Source organism: Erpetoichthys calabaricus, chromosome 7, assembly GCF_900747795.2.
Source record: "Erpetoichthys calabaricus chromosome 7, fErpCal1.3, whole genome shotgun sequence".
Taxonomy (NCBI): Eukaryota; Metazoa; Chordata; class Cladistia; order Polypteriformes; family Polypteridae; genus Erpetoichthys; species Erpetoichthys calabaricus.
Genome location: NC_041400.2, coordinates 71672139 through 71697482, shown reverse-complemented (window position 1 = coordinate 71697482; position 25344 = coordinate 71672139). Strand labels below are relative to the sequence as shown.

Genomic DNA, 25344 nt, shown 5'->3' with positions numbered 1-25344 from the left:
CCGTCCTTTAAAATACGGAATCGTCCCGTATTTGAGAATGAAATTGCGCGTCCTGTTTTGAATCAATACGGGACGGAATTTGTCACGTATTTTTTTTATCATTTTTTTTAAAGCAGCGTCTCATGCAAATCATCCCACACGCATTTTATGAAGATACCTCCTTTCCTACTTTTGATTGGGTAATACTTGACGTCATCGTTAGTTTGATTGGTCTTTTTAACTGTCCAGTGAGGAGGGCGGGTCTTTTAAGTAGAGTCTGCAAACTGTTGGCACTGGGATGTGGCACCCGCTGCAGTATGCGTCCCTTATTTTTTTGTATTAAAAGTGGTAACCCTACCTGGGAGGTAACACTTATGTTTGGTCATGAAGTCGTCTAAAATCAGCCACTTGCCCTCTTTTAATTGTGAGAAGCAGATATATATAGCCAAATTCTCGCGCTTCGTTGCGGCGAAGTACTGCTTTTAATTTTTTAAGAAGAAAGTAAAACCTTTTTAAACGGATCGAAAATATACCAATAACAATTTGTTAAGGATCTGTTTTTTTGTGAACCTCGCTTTTCACAGCTGTCCCGCTACGGCGTGTGTTTCGTTTATTTGACAGTATGTAGATCGTGGTAATTAAATTCATGGCATTCGTTTTCTGAATCACAATCTGACTGTATGGATGGTTACCTGCCAGGTTACGCTTGTGGTTGGTCAGGAAGTCGCCTTACATCCGCCACGTGCCCTCTTTCTGTTCCCAGAAGCTGATCATAGAATGGTTTTAATAGTTTACTTTCAAATAATGCAAAGAGTATGCGACACGTGTTTCTCCTTAATTCTGGGCTCATCAGGCATTCACACTCACTGCATCCCCTCTCGAGAATCGAATATCGTCAGCGCCAGAGTTGAAGCCCCTAACGTTGCGGTCAGCAAGTGGGCTAACATCCGCCATGTGCCGTCTTTCAGTTGCGAGAGGCAGATCATAGAATGGTTGAAACTGTTGCCCCTAACGTTGCGCTACGGCGCGTGGTTCGTTTATACCTCGGTGTCTTCTCATTAAACTTTTATCTCGCGAATATGTTATTGCAATCCGCAGCGGGAGCGTTTCTATAAACTTAATTTAAACTTACATTTTACACCGTGCTTTGTTTCCCTTATGAACATGCTTGTATGCTTCACTCGCTCCCTTCTCAATTGTTTAATGAATTTTTTGTTCTTCGCTGTTTGTGGCTCCTCCTTCATTTGTCCTTACTGCGTTCACAGTCTTTTCACGTGATTACGTGGGAGGCGTGATGACGTGACACTCGAGTCCTCCTCCCACGGCCATCGAGCTGCCGTCCATTACAGTATATTGTGAAAAAAGAGGTTCCAGTTATGACCATTACGCGTTGAATTTCGAAATGAAACCTGCCTAACTTTTGTAAGTAAGCTGTAAGGAATCCACCTGCCAAATTTCAGCCTTCCACCTACACGGGAAGTTGCAGAATTAGTGATGAGTCAGTCAGTCAGTCAGTGAGTCAGTGAGGGCTTTGCCTTTTATTAGTATAGATAAAATATATGTGTATATGTATATATAATATATGTATATATATATGTGATATATCAGGCAAGCAGGCAGCTCCTATTTAAGTGATTTCTTGATTGAAACGGGTGTGGCAGTAATCAGGCCTGGGGGTGGCTACGGAAATTGAACTCAGGTGTGATAAACCACAGTTAGGTTATTTTTTAACAAGGGGGCAATTACTTTTTCACACAGGGCCATGTAGGTTTGGATTTTTTTTCTCCCTAAATAATAAAAACCACCATTTAAAAACTGCATTTTGTGTTTACTTGTGTTATATTTGACTAATGGTTAAATGTGTTTGATGATCAGAAACATTTTGTGTGACAAACATGCAAAAGAATAAGAAATCAGGAAGGGGGCAAATAGTTTTTCACACCACTGTATATATATAATATAGTATGTGTGTGTATGTGTGTGTATATATATATATATATATATATATATATATATATATATATATATATATATTTATATTTATATATATATATATATATATATATATATATATATATATATATATATTTATATATATAGTTATATTTATATATATATATTTATATATATAGTTATATTTATATTTATATATATATATATATAGTTATATTTATATATATATATATATATATATATATATATATATATATATTTATATTTATATTTATATTTATATATATATATATATATATATATATATATTGCGCTGACTTTCTCTGATCCTGACGTAGGGGGTGTGAGCAGGGGGGCTGTTCGCACACCTAGACGATACGGACGCTCGTCTAAAAATGCTGAAAGATTATCTTCACGTTGCTACCTTCTGTGTGCAGCTGCTTAGTGAAGCGACATGCTGCACGGAGCTTCATATACTTAAAAGCTCAAAGGGCACGTATTGATTTTTCACTCTTTGTTTTTATCTCTCTCTCTCTCTCTCTCTCTCTCTCTCTCTCTCTCTCTCTCTCTCTCTCTCTCTCTCTCTCTCTCTCTCTCTCTCTCTCTCTCTCTCTCTCTCTCTCTCTCTCTCTCTCTCTCTCTCTCTCCCTGCTCCTGACGGAGGGGGTGTGAGCTGCCGCCTTCAACAGCTTTGTGCCGCGGTGCTTCATGTACTTAAGCCAAACAGCCCTATTGATTTGTTTGCTTTGCTCTCTGTTTCTGACAGCCTGTGCTCCTGACACGCACTCATTTGAAGAGGAAGATATGTTTGCATTCTTTTAATTGTGAGACAGAACTGTCATCTCTGTCTTGTCATGGAGCACAGTTTAAACTTTTGAAAAAGAGACAAATGTTTGTTTGCAGTGTTTGAATAACATTCCTGTCTCTCTACAACCTCCTGTGTTTCTGCGCAAATCTGTGACCCAAGCATGACAATATAAAAATAACCATATAAACATATGGTTTCTACTTCGCGGATTTTCTTATTTCGCGGGTGGCTCTGGAACGCAACCCCCGCGATGGAGGAGGGATTACTGTATATATTATATGTGTTTATGTATGTATGTATGTGTATATAATATATGACAGCAACACTCATAACAATGACAACACAATTACATTGACAATCATGTTACGTTATTTTTAAAATGTTTCCTTTACTTTTTCATAACCTCTTTAACACACTACTTCTCCGCTGCGAAGCGCGGGTATTTTGCTATATAAATATGTGTATATGTATATATAATATATGTGTATATGTATATATAATATATGTGTATATATATATATATATATATATATATATATATACAGTAATCCCTCCTCCATCGCGGGGGTTGCGTTCCAGAGCCACCCGCGAAATAAGAAAATCCGTGAAGTAGAAACCATATGTTTATATGGTTATTTTTATATTGTCATGCTTGGGTCACAGATTTGCGCAGAAACACAGGAGGTTGTAGAGAGACAGGAACGTTATTCAAACACTGCAAACAAACATTTGTCTCTGTTTCAAAAGTTTAAACTGTGCTCCATGACAAGACAGAGATGACAGTTCCATCTCACAATTAAAAGAATGCAAACATATCTTCGTATTCAAAGGAGTGCTTGTCAGGAGCACAGAATGTCACATAGATAGAGAAAAGCAAACAAATCAATAGGGCTGTTTGCTTTTAAGTATGCAAAGCACCGCCGCACAAAGCTGTTGAAGGCGGAAGCTCACACCCCCTCCGTCAGGAGCAGACAAAGAGAGAGAGAGACAGAGTTTGTTTTTCAATCAAAAATCAATACGTGCCCTTCGAGCTTTTAAGTATGCGAAGCACCTTGCACCATATCGTTTCAGGAAGCAGCTGCACAAAAGATAGCAACGTGAAGATAATCTTTCAGCATTTTTAGACGAGCGTCCGTATCGTCTAGGTGTGCGAACAGCCCCCCTGCTCACACCCCCTACATCAGGATCACAGATAGTCAGCGCAAGAGAGAGAGAAAAGTAAGTTGGGTAGCTTCTCAGCCATCTGCCAATAGCGTCCCTTGTATGAAATCAACTGGGCAAGCCAACTGAGGAAGCATGTACCAGAAATTAAAAGACCCATTGTCCGCAGAAATCCGCGAACCAGCAAAAAATCCGCGATATATATTTAAATATGCTTACATATAAAATCCGCGATGGAGTGAAGCCGCAAAAGGCGAAGCGCGATACAGCGAGGGATCACTGTGTATATATATATATATATATATATATATATATATATATACAGTAATCCCTCCTCCACGCGGGGGTTGCGTTCCAGAGCCACCCGCGAAATAAGAAAATCCGCGAAGTAGAAACCATATGTTTACATGGTTATTTTTATATTGTCATGCTTGGGTCACAGATTTGCGCAGAAACACAGGAGGTTGTAGAGAGACAGGAACGTTATTCAAACACTGCAAACAAACATTTGTCTCTTTTTCAAAAGTTTAAACTGTGCTCCATGACAAGACAGAGATGACAGTTCTGTCTCACAATTAAAAGAATGCAAACATATCTTCCTCTTCAAAGGAGTCAGGAGCAGAGACTGTCATAAAGGCAGAGGAAAATCAATAGGGCTGTTTGGCGTTTTAAGTATGCGAAGCACCGCGGCACAAAGCTGTTGAAGGCGGCAGCTCACACCCCCTCCGACAAGAGCACAGAAAGAGAGAGATAGAGAGAGACAGAGAAAAACAAGCAAGCAAAAATCAATACGTGCCCTTCGAGCTTTTAAGTATGCAAAGCACGGTGCAGCATGTCATTTCAGGAAGCAGCTGAACAAAAGATAGCAACGTGAAGATAATCTTTCAGCATTTTTAGACGAGCGTCCGTATCGTCTAGGTGTGGGAACAGCCCCCCTGCTCAATCCCCCTAAGTCAGGATCAGAGAAAGTCAGCACAAGAGAAAGAGAAATGTAAGCTGGGTAGCTTCACAGCCATCTGCCAATAGCGTCCCTTGTATGAAATCAACTGGGCAAACCAACTGAGGAAGCATGTACCAGAAATTAAAAGACCCATTGTCTGCAGAAACCCGCGAAGCAGTGAAAAATCCGCGATATATATTTAAATATGCTTACATATAAAATCCGCGATGGAGTGAAGCCACGAAAGGCAAAGCGCAATATAGCGAGGGATTACTATGTGTATATAGGGGCAACAGTTTCAACCATTCAATGATCTGCTTCTCGCAACTGAAAGACGGCACATGGCGGATGTTAGCCGACTTGCTGACCGCAACGTTAGGGGCTTCAAGTATGGCGCTGACGCCACATCTCAGTGCCAACACTTTGCAGACTGTACTTAAAAGACACGCCCTCCTCACTGGACAGTTAAAAACACCAATCAAACTAACGATGACTTCAAGTATTACCCAATCAAAAGTAGGAAAGGAGGCATCTTCATAAAATGCGTGTGGGATGATTTGCATGACACGCTGCTTTAAAAAAACAATGATAAAAAAAATACGGGATAAATCCCGTCCAGTATTGATTCAAAACGGGACGTGCAATTTCATTCTCAAACGCGGCACGATTCCGTATTTTAAAGGACGGGTGGCAACCCTACAGTGCCAGGTAACCACCCATACAATCACATTGTGATTCAGACTAGGAATGCAATGAATGTAATTACCCCGATCTACATACAAGGCGAAAGTCTTGCAACATTCAAAGATGAGTACTTATTAAGTACACCATGGCACATAAAAGAGCTTATGAAGCCTTGAACCGAAAAAAGCAAGATCTCAGTGATCGTAAAAAAAAAAAAGGAGGTAATGTCGTTTTACTCGCTGTACATTTTACTCAAACATTACCAGTTATTCCACGAGGGAGACCAGCAGATGAACTCAACGCGTGTTTAAAATCCATGCTTCTCCCACGCTCGGTTATATGTCGCGTGTTCTTGGGTAGGTACACCAAAAAATGTATACATTTAAGCATGTAATGGGCAAACAAAAAATGAGGTATACCCGAAGGCACTGCAGTAGTACTCAATGTAACTTTACTTCTTAAATGTTAATGTTTTACTGCTTAATAATTTATACGCTTCTTATATATTGTTCAAATTCTTTTATCAAAATACCAGTGACAGCGCAATGCACGATAACATGGACTGAATACACCATACGCATCTGCCCACGGCCGCCCTGGTGTGCGCAGATAGGAGTTGATTCTAAAATAAAATAAACATAAAAAGAGTAATACAATCATCACCCATAAAGCGGATAGCAGACGTGACGTATTATATGTGTACCAGATTTCAAGTCAATAGGTGAAACGGTTTGCAAGCTACAGCTGATTTAAAATCCTGGACAGACCAACGAAAAGCCACGGTAGCAAATTATAGAAGAAGATTTTACTGTTTAATAATTTATATTTATATGAAATGTGCTTCTTATATATTACTTCATATTCTCATATGATAATGATGTTAATGTTGTTTATATTGATTTCTATGTTATTGTAAGTGCATCTATGTGTGTGTATGTATGTATGTATGTATGTATGTATGTATGTATGTGTGTGTGTATATATATATATATATATATATATATATATATATATATATATATATATATATATATATATATATATATATATATATATATATATAAAAATCTATATATAAAAAATATATGTGTATATGTATATATAATATATCTGTATATGTGTGTATATGTGTGTGTATATGTGTATATGTATATATATATGACAGCAACACTCATAACAATGACAACACAATTACATTGACAATCATGTTACGTTATTTTTAAAATGTTTCCTTTACTTTTTCATAACCTCTTTAACACACTACTTCTCCGCTGCGAAGCGCGGGTATTTTGCTAGTATATATATATGACAGCAACACTCATAACAATGACAACACAATTACATTGACAATCATGTTACGTTATTTTTAAAATGTTTCCTTTACTTTTTCATAACCTCTTTAACACACTACTTCTCCGCTGCGAAGCGCGGGTATTTTTCTAGTATATATATATGACAGCAACACTCATAACAATGACAACACAATTACATTGACCATCATGTTACGTTATTTTTAAAATGTTTCCTTTACTTTTTCATAACCTCTTTAACACACTACTTCTCCGCTGCGAAGCGCGGGTATTTTTCTAGTATATATATATATATATATATATATATATAGAGAGAGAGATATATATATATATATATAGAGAGAGAGATATATATATATATATAGAGAGAGAGATATATATATATATATAGAGAGAGAGATATATATATATATATATAGAGAGAGAGAGATATATATATATATAGAGAGAGAGATATATATATATATATAGAGAGAGATATATAGATATAGATATAGATATATAATATACACGAGGGCAATCCCAAAAGTAAGGTCTCCAAAGCGGTGGGGACATAGAGGAACTGTTCGTACGGCTGTTGGCCACACTGTTGTGATTGGTGCTTCCTCCACTCCCAAACAAGCATGCACGGCTTCGCTGGGATGCTCAATCTTGGCTTGGCAGCCCTTGAAAATGGAGCTCCCGTTGAACGCTACCGCCAAGTGTGAAGTTCGCGCAGTTATTCTATTTTTGAACGCAAAAGGCGTTAAACAGGTTGAAATTCATCGCCAATTGACGGAAGTGTATGGACAGTCGTGCATGGATGTCAAAAACGTTGGCAAGTGGTGTAGAGAGTTTACAGCCGGTCGTACTGAAATTCACGATGAACAAAGGAGCGGGAGACCGTCAGTTTCCGACAAGACAGTCACGAAGGTTGAGGAAAACATGCGTAAAGATCGGCGGATCACTCTGGATGCTCTCTGCACCCAGTGACTACCACCTGTTCCCTAAGTTGAAAAAACATTTGTCCGGAAGGCGATTCTGCTCCGACGAAGAGGTGAAAGGTGAGGTTCAACCCTTCCTGAAGGACATGGCGGCGAGCTGGTATGACATGGGCATTCTAAAACTACCACAGCGTCTACAAAAATGCATCGACCGAAATGGCGATTATGTAGAAAAATAAATCTTTAACCTTTAAAATGATGTAAATATTATAGAAAATAAACGGTTGTTTGTATTTCTAAAAAAATAGGAGACCTTACTTTTGGGATTGCCCTCATGTGTATGTGTGTGTATATATATATATATATATATATATATATATATATATATATATATATATATATACACATTATTGTTCTTAATATCAGATGCTGTATCTGTGGTTTTTGTGCCCATCCATACTCCGATTACCTGCTCTTACTCTGCTCATTAAGGGTTTCCCATTTTCATACATTGGCTATTCAAGTCTTACCAACCCTAACCTTCACACTACATGCTTGTTTTTCTTAGTTTCCCTCAATACAGCTAGGTGGGGTCTGCACACTGATTCAGGCCTAAGAACCCTGTTCTTCCAAAGTCCCCATGATTTTCATGATCACACCTGTCAGAACACAGTAGAAGCTATTTTCTGATTTTTAATATCTTTTCAGCCCTGCAGGTGGTACTATTCTGTCTAGAAATTGTATGTTCCTGAGATGGAATCAGAGATCAATATGGCTGGTAGAAAATAACAAAGCCTAGTATGGGAGATTTGTAATATTGAAGGCATTCATTATAAGCACATTGTTTTGGAGCAGAATAAGTTGTGTGCTGTGGACATTTTGTGTAAAAAACAAAACCAGATAGTAAACCATGTAGTGTATTAAGCTTCCACTAACATTAAACTCATATCCAAATCCGTTAAGTGTATAGTTCTGTCTGATTGTGACACAAAGCTGAACTCCATAGGAGCTCCATTCCATAATTGCTAAAACTAATACATATACAGTAATCCCTCGCTATATCGCGCTTCGCCTTTCGCGGCTTCACTCCATCGCGGATTTTATATGTAAGCATATTTAAATATATATCGCGGATTTTTCGCTGCTTCGCGGGTTTTTGAGGACAATGGGTCTTAATTTCTGGTACATACTTCCTTAGTTGGTTTGCCCAGTTGATTTCATACAAGGGACGCTATTGGCAGATGGCTGAGAAGCTACCCAACTTACTTTTCTGTCTCTCTCTCTCTCTCTTGCGCTGACTGTGATCCTGACGTAGGGGGTGTGAGCAGGGGGGCTGTTCGCACACCTAGACGATACGGACGCTCGTCTAAAAATGCTGAAAGATTATCTTCACGTTGCTACCTTCTGTGTGCAGCTTTTAAGTATGCTGCACGGTGCTTCGCATACTTAAAAGCTCAAAGGGCACATATTGATTTTTCTCTCTCTCTCTGCTCCTGACGGAGGGGGTGTGAGCTGCCGCCTTCAACAGCTTTGTGCCGCGGTGCTTCGCATACTTACAAGCCAAACAGCCCTATTGATTTGTTTCTTCCTTTGAAGAGGAAGATATGTTTGCATTCTTTTAATTGTGAGACTGAACTGTCATCTGTCTTGTCATGGAGCACAGTTTAAACTTTTGAAAGAGACAAATGTTTGTTTGCAGTGTTTGAATAACGTTCCTGTCTCTCTACAACCTCCTGTGTTTCTGCGCAAATCTGTGACCCAAGCATGACAATATAAAAATAACCATATAAACATATGGTTTCTACTTCGCAGATTTTCTTATTTCGCGGGTGGCTCTGGAACGCAACCCCCGTGATGGAGGAGGGATTACTGTAATTATAAAATTGAAATGTCTTTGTGAAATAAAAACTAAATTTAAAACTAAAAATACACAATGAAGGAAAACTAAAACTAAACTGAATTTCCAAGTAAGGGCAGGAAAAATATAGAAATAAAAACTAATGTAAAAAGGCAAATCTAAAATAAACTTGATACACACACACACACACACACACATATATGTATATATATATATATGTATATGTAGCTAGTAATCCACAAAGGGACAAACTTCCCTATCACAGTGGTGATTTGGAAAGTACAGCGCAATTCCTTTCCAGATCAGGCATCAAAATAGCCAATACACCTACAAACACCCTGTGGAATGTTCTTTTTAATGCCAAAAGCAAGAAATCTGCATCAGAGACACGAACACAGAATATGGTATACCATGCAATGCATGCCCATCTATATGTGGGGCATACATCTAAAACCCTTGCAAGATGCATACAAGAACACTGTAGCGCTGTTAGAAGAAAGAACCCATGATCTGTGATATATGCACATACAAGTTCAACCAGATACAGGTTTAACTGTGACAGGGACACAGTACAAGTAAAATTCAGGGCTAATACTAAAAGTGCCAGAGAGCTGGCTGAATTATGGCTCTCAAATGAAAATGCCATTAATAAACATTTGGACATGAGCCATGCATATGTAGGCTTAATAAAGGACACATAAATAAAAGGCTTTATGACCAACACCCTTCGAACCCCCCCCCCCCCCCCCCCCCCCTTATTAATCCATCCCATCCTTGCAACCTCACTACCTCATTTGTTATACATTGCCTTTGATTCCTGTATGTTTAATAATTTTCCTCTGATGATGACACTTGGTAGGTTGTCGAAAGCTTAGGAATAAAAAACTTTTAAGATATGTGATTCGTTTTATCCCTTTGTGGACTACTAGCTACAAATATGCAAGCCGTATCACAGAACTTCACTTGCATACACACTATGTATGAGTAATAAAGCATGCTTTATGATTCAGAAACAAAAAGCATAAATGTAAAGAGTGTGTGACAAGTTTCTTTAACAGCAGAGGCTGTAATATGTAAAAATGCAGGAATCAAAAAGATAGATGAGCTGTGATTATACAAGACTGTGGTTAGATGCAGAGTTGGGCAAGAATGACGGAGAGTTAAATGAAACAGAAGCCACTTTAATGGAGGAGGATGCACTATGTAAAAGTTATACTCCATGACGAAAGGTTTCTCAACATTCCTGAAAACTGCATCTAAAGGATAACTTGTGTTTTTTTCATTAGGATTAATTTTCTCAATACTGATGCACTTTCATTTTCTACAGTCGCTGTCAGATCAGGCCATTATTTAGTAGCTTATAAGACTAGAACATAACACAATGTAATAATAATAATAATAATAGTACAGATTGAGTATCATTAATCTGAAATCAAAAATCTGTAACTTTCTCATCACCGTCATGACACCACCTATGTTCCAGCAGATTTTTTTTTTTTTTTGTAACTACTGCTGAATAGTTGTGAACACAGTATGTGCAGATACCAAAGGGATTTACTAATTTAGAGCCAAAGTGGGGGGTTGTCCTCTGTGAAGTATCGCGAGGCTAGGATGCATATATGATGATCAGTGCTGGGTTCCCTCTTGAAGGAGCGAATGCCATGAAACACCATTACTTGATCGACTATAAGGATTGGGGGTTATCTGTGAATTGCTGTGGTGCTGGATATATGCTGCTGTGTGGCAGTTTGAATATGCTGCATGGGGGTTTTGGAAGCAAAACGATATTAAAACAAAAAAAAAGTCCTTCAGTGCAATTGGACTTCTTAAAAAGAAACTAAAAGAAAATATATACATCATATCAATCACTTTTGAGGTTTAATAACAGCTCAGTGATATGAATTATTACACCCGTAAATTATTTAGCTTGTTTGTCTGCATTTACCTATTTAATCAAAAGTGTCTCCAAAATATCTCATTATGTACATGAGAATATTCCAAAATCCAAAAATATCTGAAATACTTCTGGCCCCAGACATTTTGGATTAGGAAAACTCAACCTAAAATACACTTTATTTATATAGCATCTTTCCCATGCTCAAAGAGCATGACAGAAATCAAAATGAATAAAAGAACATATACAATATAGGATATAAATAATATCTGCATAAACACCAAATAAAGATAAATACAGGAATAACAAACCTTTGAATTAGAATAAGAGACAATAAATCAAAAGAAAAATACAAAATATACAAAATACTACAAGAAAACCCTAAACAAATACTATAATTTGTGATACAAACGCAAATCATCCTGAGCACCTAGACCAGGGGTGTCGAACTCTGGGTCTGGAGGGCCGCAGTAGCTACAGGTTTTCATTCTAACCCTATTCCTAATCAGTGAGTAGTTTTCACTGCTAATTAACTCCTTTTCCCTTCATTTCAGTAGCCCTGTTTTTAAGGATTCAGTCCTCTCAATTGATTTGTTTCTTCATTAAATGGCAGCCAAACAGAAATGAGACGTGAAACGAGCCAACAGATCTAAGCAGAATTAATTTGCTGATTTGCCCATGGTCTGCTGACATAAGCAAATCATTAAACTCAAAGCATTTTCACCACCATGGTATACTCTGAAACCTGACTGTATGGGTTCCATCAGCTTATTACAATTTAAGTAATTAGTAGTACAGTAGAACCTTGAGATATACACTTCATACATCACTTCAGAGAATACAGAAAAGTTTAGAATAAAAAATAAAAATTAGTACTGCGTGCAGCAAAATACTTTTTTTTACATCCCCTTACATGATGCAAGAAGAGCATTTTGTACTATTGTCCTGTCTCATTCATCCAACTACATATTAGTATTCACATCAGACAGCACAGTGACATACAAAAAAGTGAGATGTGCACATCAGATATGTAACTCTTGCTCCATTCTTCCACGGAGGCACATGAGGAAGTGAGGCAAGATCCTCCCATGCTGTTGCTTTCACATCTTAATTCACTTTGGCAAAATAAAATGAAAAATATGCATCTCCTTCAGCATGGGAAACATGCTATATAAATAAAATATATTTTTATTACTTATTATCTTCCATAGTCTTGTTCCCTTATCTATTCCATCTCTTCTTTATCTTAATTCACCATAGCATAATATAAGAAAGAAACATGCAACTCCCAAACTTTTGGTCCCTTGTGTATGCCCTCTCACAGAATGAACCTTCTCGTGTGTAGATCTCACCTTGCTAACTCTGACTGGATTGCTGCTGTTGCCTGTCTGAGGTGTAGCATCTTGGAAGCTTTCTGTATGTAGTAAGAAAGCTTGCTCACTTCTGTAATGAACTTGAATTTGAAAAGATCTGTGATGTAAAGTATTTTTTTGAAATTAAGCATCTTATATGTTTTCAGGGCCCTTCAGTTACCTGGATGATGTACAATTTAAAATCAGCGACAAGTTTAAAACTCCTCCTAAAGTTGGTTTGCCAATGGGATTCAAACTGCAGGACTACCACATTCTTTTGGCTGAATGCGAGGTAAGTTCAAGGTAATACTTGGAACATTGAATGAAAAAATGCTTACTTATATATGACAAATATTTTTTTTCACTTTGTTTTTAGAATATACTAGTTTTTACTTAAATTGAATGTATAGTTTAAAGTTTGTTTGCCTTACAAATGGTTAGTCTGTGTAATAAAGAAGAAAAAACTTTTTTTCTCAGCAAATGCATATTTTAATCTGTATCAACACACTTTTTATTTTCTAATCAAAGCTTTTTGTGCTGTTATATATCATAGTCAGAAGTATTTTGATTTACTTACCTGCATTTATTTGGGGCAAATTTTATTCCTACTAACTAAAATTGAAGGACATTTTATAAACAAATGAGCATTTTCAAAATATACAAAAACATTTTTACCTTATCATTATAGTGAGTGTTTTGTTTATTCTAATCAATAGTGAAAATAGTTTAAAAAAAAAAAAAAAAAAAAAAATGCCCCACCGTAAACAAAACATTGGTCAAAAGAAAACATGTTCAGTAAATCAGTGGTGCTTGAAGTGTTTTATATCCAAAGACCACTTTGTTGAGTCACACAGCATAGCTGTCTAGCTATAGCATCCAGACCATATGTTTCAGGAATGCACTAAACTAACATGATTTTGGACCAGAATCTTTACATAGGTTCTGAGACCGCCTTGGTCTGGCTATAACTCCTAATTCATTAATATCGATACATGATGTACTTGCAAATGAAGTTAAAGTGCATAGGGATAAGTCAATTGTAATACATTATCTTGCATAACTGGCAGAATCACAGCATGTCTACTAAAAGTCAGTGATTTGGGGACATCCTGTTTTATTTTTAGTTAGAAAACCATTGTAAAAAATATAATCCTTTTTTAGAGGATATGTCCAAAACTTTGTAAAAAACATGGCAAGAATTAAGTAATACTAAGCATAATGGGCCTCTGATTAATTTTCTTATGCTGAAAATTTTTCTCATATTTAAAAAGTTAGATTTTTTATTTGCTTCTCTTGTTCCTCTTTGTCTTGGGTGGGGTTTGAAACTTGTCTTTTTTGTTTGTCTATTTTTGTTTTGTTTTCTCTTTATTGATTTTAAAGTCAACAGTTGTATTTGTTTGTGTCTGTTATGTTGTTATTCTTTTGATTGAATATTAGGCCAGTGTAATGTTTTTCTTTTTGACAATAAAATGAAAAATTTATAAATAAAAAGCATAATGAACCATTTAAAAGTCAGATTTAGTTTGTCACAATTAATACATTTTACCAAAAGTTTTTATATGAAAAATATTAAAGTTCTACTTTACTGTTGCTAGATTTGCATTTCAGTCCCTTATATCAACTATTGATCCATGTAGATAATACTGTATAACAGCAGGCAGCCTAACAGCACTGAAGTTCACTCGAAATGTATAAGATTTTTCTGTTTTATGTGTGTTTTTTTTCTTTTTTAAATGATTTTTGGTTACAGGGTGGATTTCTTTTTAGTGGATAATATTTTAAGCAAGTGTGAACCTAATTTGGATATGTTGGATTGTCATTTTAAAATCTTCATGCCCATTGTGTTGACAATTTTATCATGTTAGGGTTGTAGGGTGACCTCTTTATTATGTACACCATAACAAAATATCTCATCCTTCTAGAATATGTCTTTTATAAACCATACAATCTAATAGTGCTAGATGTGCAGTGTCAGGCAGCACATACACTTGTAGTTACATTGTTCTTTCTGGTCAACTCCCTTCAGGTCATCACCTACATGGGGCTAACCAACCTCTTGTCACAATATGGCCACAAAGAAAGAGGTATTTCCAAGATGGAAAATGGCAGCGAGAGGTGTTATCTGGTATTTTAAGTTGTAATTGTCCATGAACAAGAGCAGACTTGTATAGCCTCGCTATATTTTTAAAGTTAGCTATTGTTAGACATTAACCAAAAAAAAAAAAACCTTACTAATCTATATGCCAGATGTTATTCTCCACTACACCAATGCATAACTTACTGGTTCCTCTGCCTTATGCTATGGACTACTGGTATATTGCATATTGCATGAAAATTATGTACATGATTATGCATTACAGAGTTTCTAACTAACTGAATTTAATTTATATTCAGACAGGATAGATGATCAAGACAAATATAGTCCCCTCCATAATTATTAGCATCCTTGTTAAAGATAAATTTTAAAAAAAGGTTATTAAAAAAAATTCACCTTTTTGTAAATGAACTTAATCTCACGCTGAAAAGGATGAGAGAAATCCAATCTTTAACAGAGGCAAATTTATTCTGACAATAAAAATATTTCCTCATCAAGAAATAATTTTTAAACGAAACCACATGTGCCATAATTATTGGCACATCTGCATTTAATACTTGCACAATCTCATTTTGCCAATAAAACAACACTGAGTCTTCTCCAATAACATCTTGCAAGTTTAGAGAATATAGAGTAGGTAATCTGAGATGATTCATGTTTAAAGTATCTCTCCAGATCATTCAAGGTCCTAGGTCGTCTCTCGTGCACTCTCCTCTTCAGCTCACCTCAGAAGTTTTCAATGGGTTTTGGTCCATTGACTAAGATGGCCATTGCAGAAGCTTTATGTTGTGTTCCTTTAACCATTTTTGTGTTGATTTGGACATATGTTTTAGGTCATTGTCCTGCTTGAAGCTTCACCGACGACCCAGTTTTAGTTTCTTGGCAGAAGCAACCAGATTTAAATTTAAAATCTCCTGCTATTTAATATAGTCCATAGTGATGTGTACCCTAATAAGGTTCCCAAGGCTTTTGAAGGAAAAACAGGCCCAAAACATTACAGAATGTCCACAATACTTGGTAGTGGGGATCAGGTTAATTTCGGTATCGCTATGCTTCTTTTTATGAAAAAAACTATCTTGAGTGTTTGTTGCTGAAATGCTCAGTTTTCATTACATATGATCATAGAACATGATTTCAGTTAAAGTTCCAGTAGTTTTTAGCCAAATCCATGAGCTCACATTTGTAGTTAAATGACAAGAAAGGCATTTTTCTGGCGTGCCTTTCAAATAATCTGTTAACATGGAAGTGGTGTCTGATGGTAGTTTTGAAGACTTGGTGACCCCCAAGATGCTAATTTTTAATGTATTTCTCCGACAGTGATCCTTGTGGATTTTTTACCTGTCTTACCATCCTGCTCTCTGTGTATCCTCTTCCAGACATCATGTTAACAGTCCCAGTTGATTTGAACTTTATTATTGCCCTAACTGTAGATATGGACATTTTCAGGTGAATAGCAATTTATTTGTGTCCATTTCCTGAGTTATAAAAGTCAACACACTCTCATTTGAATTGTGTGTTCTCTTTTCCTTATTGATCAATGAGTAAGATGCCAGCAAGGTAGGCAAGATACTGAGCACACAATGCATAAGATAGAAACTCAGGTACTATTTAAGCATATAAAACAAAAATTTTTGAAAAATACATGTTTTTTGAGCTTTCTTTGAAGCATATTTCTTTGTGAACTTTTTATGAAAAAAAAAATGTTGCTAATATTTCATATTATTGTAACAAAATATATCATATATAGGCTACAGTACATATGTCTATATGGTGCTGATCTTGAATCTTTTGTGTTTTTAGAGCATATGAAGATAAATTGAATATTGCATTTTGGATCAAAATGATTGCAATATCATATCTCCAGCCCTACTCAGAATTGTGTTTGAGAAATGTTTTGATTAATTCTATTTAAATTTTGAAAGCGTTACTAATCTTTTTTTTTTTTCTTTGTAATAATTGTTATTGCTACTTTTCTTGACACCGTTGTTACCCAGTAGAACTGACCACAACTGAACATTGCATTTGCTATTTATTAACACAAGGAAATAATTCAAGCTTGTTTTGAACAAGATCGTTTGTGGTATCTGTGGTGATAAGTAGGGCATGTCTAATCATGACTGATTTATTAAACTGTTGGGAGTGTAACTGAAATGGCTTCTACTTGTTAGTTGACTGCTTGGTCTTCCCTAAAATCACAAAAACGTGATTTGTCTTTACTTTGCATCAGAAACTTCAGCGTGATTTGTTTGTATTGACTATGGCTACTTCCAAGTGCATTCATCCTGAGCACAAAGAAGCGCAATGCATGAATAAACAAGCCTGATCCATTACAGGGCGAACCCTGGACACACTCAGTACTGTTGTGGAAAAGGGGACGATGGCAAAATAAGATGCCATTATGAAAAATCCCCTCCATCCTGTCTAGTAGGCGTCCTCTCTTGGAGCACTTTCAGCCACAGGCTCATTCCACCACGATGTGCTAAGAAGCTGCCCATGCTCTCTTTCTCAGGGGTGGGGGTTGATTTGTTTTCAATCCTATTCTTGTGAAATTGATCTATTTGTATGGGTGTGATTTCAATAAAATCAATAAATTATATTAAAAAAAAGAAGCACCTCTGGGTGGGTCTTTTCTACCCACTGCTATCAGGCAATCAGTGCTTCCACCCAATGTTCTTGTTAAATTATTTATTGATTGATTGATTGATTGATTGGATGTATTATCTGTTCTTTGAGTCCGTATTCTTTGTTTTTATGTTTGTTCTGCTGTAGCATTTGAATTTCCCCAATGGATTAATAACATTTATTAAATGTGATTTAGTTGATAAAGCATTTTGTTCACAGTATTTGCATAATATATGTATAATATTGGATTGATTCAAAAACTTTTTGAACAACTAGATTAAGAAGCATATTTTCCACTTCTGTGTAGATTAAATAATTATAAACTTTTTTCTTTAAAAGAACGTAATGATTCATAGCTACTTCCACCAAGGCTGTTTCTATACAATAAAGATAAGCAGATAGTGGCATGATAAAATGGAGCAGCCAAAATATGTATATTAATATTGTTGTTTTTCAGTTTTTAATGACCAAAAATTGAACTGTTTCTCCATAATTTGTTTTCTAATCTAGTCTAATAAAATGATAACCTACCTATTTTTCTATTTTCTAGTATTAAGTTGGAAAATAAAAATCACATGACCAGTAGGTACAAAATCTGTCTAAGTCATGTCCTCATTTTTCTCAAGAGCAAACATTAACATTTGTAGTATGGTGAAAGACAATGAGAAGTACTGGCATTGTAGCTCGGAGTTGTCCACTTACATATTACCTATAAGAGAAAGTTCATAAAACATTTTAGACATAAATACCAGAATTATTTAAATATATTGTGTATATAGCAGTTACCAGACTCTTTGGGAAGTTAAATCTACTATTTAATAAAAATACTAAAGTCTGTGTGTGTGTGTCTGTTCCCTCAGAGCAGACTAATTGGTTGGTTTGGCTTTGGTGACATGTTTGAAAGAGGTAATGTGAGTGTGAGATAGATGAGGAGGAGGCATGTTAAGAATTGCCTTCAAAGCTGGGAGGTATAAAAGGAGGAAAGCAAGGCACCTTGAAATGACAGACTCTGGAGGGAGGGAGTACCATTGAAGAGAGGTTTAGACACATGACAATACAGAGGAAGGGTGCTAGATATATATATGAAATTTTATTTGTCCCTAGGGGGAAATTTGGCTTTTTACAGAAGCTGTTTAAATAAGTAAATACATAAATAGGTAGATAACTAAATAAGTAAGTAAATAAACTTACAAAGTACACACTTAAGGCTGGAGTTATACTTCACGCGACGCATGCTGCAGCGGACGATCCTGCTACGCAAGCGTTGAAGTGTTTATACTTGCGCACGTACTTTACATAAATCTGGAGGAATCCGCCAGGTGGCAGTGTGAGATATTATCACTGTGAGAACATGTTCGGCTTCTCTGTGTTGTGAATTTCCTAGAACACCCATTAAATTCCGATGACACCTTACTGCAATATCTCTGAAAAGGATGTTTATTGATTAAATCCAGGGATGTGTCCATTCCAGCAAGCATTGGGCACGAGTGAGAAACAATCCCTGGACGATGCGTCGGCTCATCACAAGGTGAATACAAGCACACACATACACTAGCGTCATTTTAGCGGCACCAAATCCCCAAATCTGCATATCTTTGGAAGGAAACTGGAGCACACTGAGGAAACCCAGCAGGAAAACTTGTAAACTCCAGGCAGGGAATATCAGCAACGTGACTCCCTGCAAGACAGCAGCGCTAACGCTCTGCCACTGTGTCATCCCATGTGTGTAATTATTAACAGTATTTATTATTTAAACGAAATTACTGATTTATCTGTAAAATGTAATATACATACTGTAATGCTTTTCATCATGAAAGTGATATCAAGTATAAATCTAAGGATTCTAAATGTGCAGAGAGTTGGAATATCATACATTTAATGTGCTCAGTGTGGCGATCTATTGCTGGCGATTCGCTGCTGTCAGGAGCAGAGGAAGCCCTAGAAAAAAAGATAGCACAGAAGACGGTATGTGAGAATTTTAAAACGTATCGTGTCATTATGATCAGGAATATAACGCTTGAATATAAAAGCACCATGAATACATCTGTATGTCGGCATTTTGCTTCACTATATCGAACCATTTATCAAATATCGAAGCGCACACAACGATCTTGTAGGATCCGCAAAGCAGCTTTCTGTCACATGTAGATAGTAACCAGAGACTCTGACATCACATTCCAACTTTTAGCACACTGCACCCCTCGACTTTTTGCTGGTAGTGCAACTCACGCATGCGTCGCGTTAATTTCTGAGGACCTGCTCAGAGGACGCATCAAATGAACTCTCAAAACGCATGGCGGCCATGATGCGGGCGCATACGCATTCTGAGCGTGGAGTATAAATGCGCCTTTAGTCTGATCACACACCAGAATGACTATAAAGCAAGGAAACTAAAAAGAAAGAAAAGTTCTGACTTGGCTGTCACAGTCACTGTGAGACATTATGCTGTTAGTATAAAGAAGCCCCAGTAGTGTTTCTTGACACACCTCTGCTGAATAATTCTTTGGCAGAAATTACTCAGTGTTATTGTGTCATAGAGAGGATGTGCATTATATTGTTCATAATGGCACTCAGTTTTGTTTTAATTCTCTTGCTACCACCTGTAGGGGTTCTGTAGTGCATTCAGTAACTGAGCTTACCCTTTTGATTAGCTTGTTGATTCAGGAAGCCTTTCCTGAAGTGATATTACCAGCCCAGCAAACCACAATGCAGAAAATTACACTGGCCATCACAGAGTTATAGAAGATGTGAAGGATGTGACTCGCCACATTAAAGGAACGCAGTCTCCTCAGGAAAAGAAGCCTGAGCTGCCTTTTCTTATATAGTTCCTCTGTGTTCCAAGACCAGTCTAACCTGTCATTAATGTGCATCACCTGTATATCCACTCCCTGAGTAATGACCAGACATAGAGGCCCTTTGTTGCGGCACAAGTCAACAACCAGGTACACATAGGACAAAAGATATAAGACATTTTAAAATTCATTCTATTAACTGTGTTTGTCAAGTAAAGCAGATGGCTCTGTCATAAAGCTATTTCTATGCAGTTTAAACATTTTAAGTACTTCACATATTGCAGTATGGGTAGACTATTTTATACTGTTTTAGCATTGTAGCCTGTTTGTTTTTTAAGAACATGCAGAATGTCACTGGTATGTCATATTACAAAAATGTTTTGGATCTGTGCGGTAAATTACAATTAAAATCGATGTTGAGTAATCTGTAAAAATGTTAAATTTGAATGTGATACAATGCCCTTTGTGATCATATGGGCTACATATTTTTTAGAGAGTGTTGAATGTAATGCCAGGGAAAATGAGAGATTTTAAATGAATATGGCTAAATCTGACCCTAAACTGTTGTTTCACTGCACTTGGTTTTGATCATTAAAAATTAAAGTACACTATGATCATCTAAAAAAAGAAATGTATTTACTTATTTCATATAACTATAAAAATACTCATTATGTGTAAAGAAAGTTTATATTTGCTAGTTTCTGTAATTTGGAATATGATCACATTTCTTGTTTGGCATTAGATCTACATGTTCACCAGCACATTTTGGTGTTCTTTTCTCTTACCAACCCAACACCCAACTTAACAACTGGTAGTATCTTTTTGCATGGTTAATTTATTTGTCAAAAGTGATTCTGCAAGGCAATAATAAAAATGAGTTTCAGGTATCAGTGTATTAGCAAATTTGGACTGGAAGCAGTTAAATTCTAGTTAAAGCTTGGCCTTCAAGTGGACCTAATGTCAACCAGTCATAGTCCTGAACTTAGCAAAGATGATCTTGACTACAGTACTGAATTTTTTTTGTCTACATAGGTATGATTTTAATCTCTGTGAAATGGCAGATAAAACATATTGAATTATTTTAGTCTAATTAAGATACCATATGATAAACCTCATTGATTTAAAAAGAAGATAACTGATTTATTCCAATTTGTATTTTGCAGTATGATTTTTCTCCAGCAAAGAGGATTATTGAGTGGGGGAAGGAAATAGAGCAGATGCGTCTAAGACAAGAGGAGGCTGACCTGGCAGCCAGCACTAGAGACAGACAAGAAAATGTGCCAGAAGTAAATCAAGAAGATACACAGATTGAAACCAGTGGTGGTCCCCTCTCAGCAATCCACCCAATCTTGGCAGGTCTGAGGCACAATGACATCTTGACACCTCTTCCGGCACCAAGCATTGCAGTATCCAAGCAGAGAGATCTTAGTCCACCACCTTCCCATAACAGTACTTTCAACTTGGCAGATTTTGAGTGTGAAGAGGACCCTTTTGACAAACTGGAATTAAAGACCATCAATGATAAGGAGGAACTTCGCAATATCTTACAAGTTGTTAGCATTCCAGAATCCACAGAAGTCACAGTCTCAGATACCAAATTTGACTCTTCCAAGTTCTCTCTAATTCACAAACCCAATGGTCTGATCACACTTCTACAGTTAGATAGTTCTGAGAGTAGCAAGTTGTCTCCTCTTGGCCCTGGTACTCCATTTGCTGCTCTCCCTTGTAACATACGCTCCCTTTCTTTTCCCAAGCTTTCTGACTCAGAGGAGCATCCTTCTGCTTCCATGGACAACAAAAATCAAAATATAATGTGTTCATCTAGGAGCTCTGAGCGACCTGTTTCTCTGCCTAATGGCTCTGCATCTCAGCTGACTGCAGTCTTGAAGGACAAATCAAATGTGCAGACTTCTCGGCATGGATTCCCAGTTGACAAGAGTGGTAGCTCTGCTACTATCTTCCATACAGGAGTGCTTCCTGAATCTCTTTGCAATAAACAGGTGAAACAACATGCTCAGGTGAGCTTTGGTATGCCTTTAAAAATTTTGAATCTTCTACATCTTTATGCCTCTTTTATTATAGAGTTAATCTTACATTCTCGAGTTCCATAAACATTATGTTTTGATCTTATGTTTTCAAGAAAATTCTACAGTTATTTTTTTAATATATCTAAATGCATTTTTTAATTGGTGCCTTGTGACCTGAAAAAATTATTATTGTTGTTTTTTATATTTGTATTGAGGTTTGATTTATAGATTCTTTTTCAAAGATATATGGATCATTCCATGTGAAATCAATCGATTTTCCAGAAATCACATGCACATGGGACATGCATGTCCCAAAAAATTCTAAAAAAAAATACCAGGTGTACCCATTTTATCCAGGAGACACCCTGTAAAATTATTTTGATGTAAGATCAGTTCTTTTCCAAGATTCAGACAATTTTGTGAGGGGAGAGGGTTGTCAAATTTGATACAACTTAATTTTTTCATTAGCTTCACAAGACCATATCTCAAGAACTAAACAACTTAACAGGCTCTAATGTTGCATGCTGGTATCTTAATAGGTATACTTCATAACAAATCAAAATGTTTCATCCAGATTGACACCACTTGGTAAGAGCAGACCTTTAAAAATATATATATAAAAAAAATAGTGTCTTTGGCTTTGCTATGTTTAAGCTTTCAGAAAGCATACCTCTAACTGGTACAGCCTGCTAAAATTGCCCATGTTTAGATACCAACACAGGGTATTTCAAAAGGTTATAAACAAACAAGAAACAGCATCAGGGGTTTGACCAACATACCTCTCAAATGTGAAAGTATCATTTTGGGTCTAATATTCAGACCAGCTTAATACACTATGAGAATGTCCAGATATTTTTAAAATTAATTTTCCTGTATCCTACATGGCCCATTCTTCTCAAAAAACAAGTCTTTTCTTATGGGAGTCTTTCGTTTTTATTTTCCATTCTAAACAGGTTAAATTTACCAGTTGTCAGTAATGATATTCATCAAGTTCTTCATCACTAACTTGGGTATAGGATTAATGGAAATAATAAATCACCAAAGGCACATTAAGCACAACACATAAAGAACAGCTGCTTGATTTATCATATTCAACATGTTATAATGAAATATTAACATGTTGGTATTGCAGCAGCAGGAATGTGACCCATTTCATTTTTGTTTCAATCGAAGTGCAGAGTGTAGGGCATCTTTGTCTTTGCGATCACGATGGTACTGCCTCCCACTGACCATTGTAGGTGCACTAACCACTGCAGAGATATACTATAATGGCACCCAACAAATATTATCTCTAGGCAGCCAATGGAAAGATTGTGCAGGATAGTTTGGATGCATGAAACATATCAGGATGTCTGATTCTGCTTCACTCTTGTCATGAATCACGTCAATCCAACATTTTTCATCATCCATACATCTATCATAGCCTCTAATAGGACACTGATCTAATGTGAGGGATGCATCAGATCCATCAGGACTGTGATCGTGAGAGGACAAGATCTCAGATGCTGCTGCAGTGGTGAATATTTGGACATTAAATTAACTGACTTCACCAGACACCCAGCTGACTTTGAGTTTGCTACTATGGAATTACCCATACAATATTCCATGCAATTAACATTTTTATTGATAGTAAATAAAGCTTTAACAACATAAATAAAAACATAAAAGGGTCAGACACTAGGACTGTCAGATTAACCAGTAATTCAGGTCTGAATCCATCCATCCATCCATCCTCTTCTGTTTATCCGAGGTCAGGTCGCGGGGGCAGTAGCTTGAGCAGAGATGCCCAGACTTCCCTCTCCCCGGCCACTTCTTCTAGCTCTTCCGGGGGAATCTCAAGGCGTTCCCAGGCCAGCCGGGAGAAATAGTCCCTCCAGCGTGTCCTGGGTCTTCCCCAGGGCTTCCTCCCGGTTGGACGTGTCCGGAACACCTCACCAGGGAGGCGTCCAGGAGGCATCCTGATCAGATGCCCGAGCCACCTCCTCTGACTCCTCTCGATGCGGAGGAGCAGCGGCTCTACTCTGAGCCCCTCCCGGATGATTGAGCTTCTCACCCTATCTTTAAGGGAGAGCCCAGACACCCTGCGGAGAAAACTCATTTCAGCCGCTTGTATTCGCGATCTCGTTCTTTCGGTCACTACCCGTAGCTCATGACCATAGGTGAGGGTAGGAACATAGATCGACTTGTAAATTGAGAGTTTTGCCTTATGGCTCAGCTCCTTTTTCACCACGACAGACCGATGCAGAGCCCACATCACTGCGGACGCCGCACCGATCCGCCTGTCGATCTCACACTCCATTCTTCCCTCACTCATGAACAAGACCCCGAGATACTTGAACTCCTCCACTTGGGGCAGGATCTCGCTCCCAAAAATGAGAGGGCACTCCACCCTTTTCCAGCTGAGGACCATGGTCTCGGATTTGGAGGTGCTGATTCCCATCCCAGCCGCTTCACACTCAGCTACGAACTGATCCAGAGAGAGCTGAAGATCACGGCCTGATGAAGCAAACAGGACAACATCATCTGCAAAAAGCAGTGACCCAATCCTGAGTCCACCAAGCCGCACCCCCTCAACACCCTGGCTGCGCCTAGAAATTCTGTCCATAAAAGTTATGAAAAGAATCAGTGACAAAGGGCAGCCCTGGCGGAGTCCAACTCTCACTGGAAACGGGTTCAACTTACTGCCGGCAATGCGGACCAAGCTCTGACACCGATCGTACAGGGACCGAACAGCTCTTATCAGGGGGTCCGGTACCCCATACTCTCGGAGCACCCCCCACAGGATTCCCCGAGGGACACGGTCGAATGCCTTTTCCAAGTCCACAAAACCCATGTAGACTGGTTGGGTGAACTCCCATGCACCCTCCAGGACCCTGCTAAGGGTGTAGAGCTGGTCCACTGTTCCGCGACCAGGACGAAAACCACACTGTTCCTCCTGAATCCGAG

At 37.5% G+C, this 25344-nt stretch overlaps 1 protein-coding gene across 3 annotated transcripts in view; it reads left to right on the top strand.

Moving 5' to 3' along the window:
- Positions 1–25344, top strand: part of ubap1 (ubiquitin associated protein 1) — a 111813-nt gene that overhangs the window by 31000 nt on the left and 55469 nt on the right. For 2 of the 3 annotated variants that reach the window (XM_051930127.1, XM_051930128.1), the window contains exons 3-4: positions 13030–13154; positions 21535–22389. In XM_051930127.1, the coding sequence (XP_051786087.1) occupies positions 13030–13154; positions 21535–22389 (980 nt within the window). Of the gene's footprint in view, positions 1–13029; positions 13166–21534; positions 22390–25344 lie in introns of those variants that run through there. The other variant, XM_051930129.1, reaches the window with a different exon arrangement.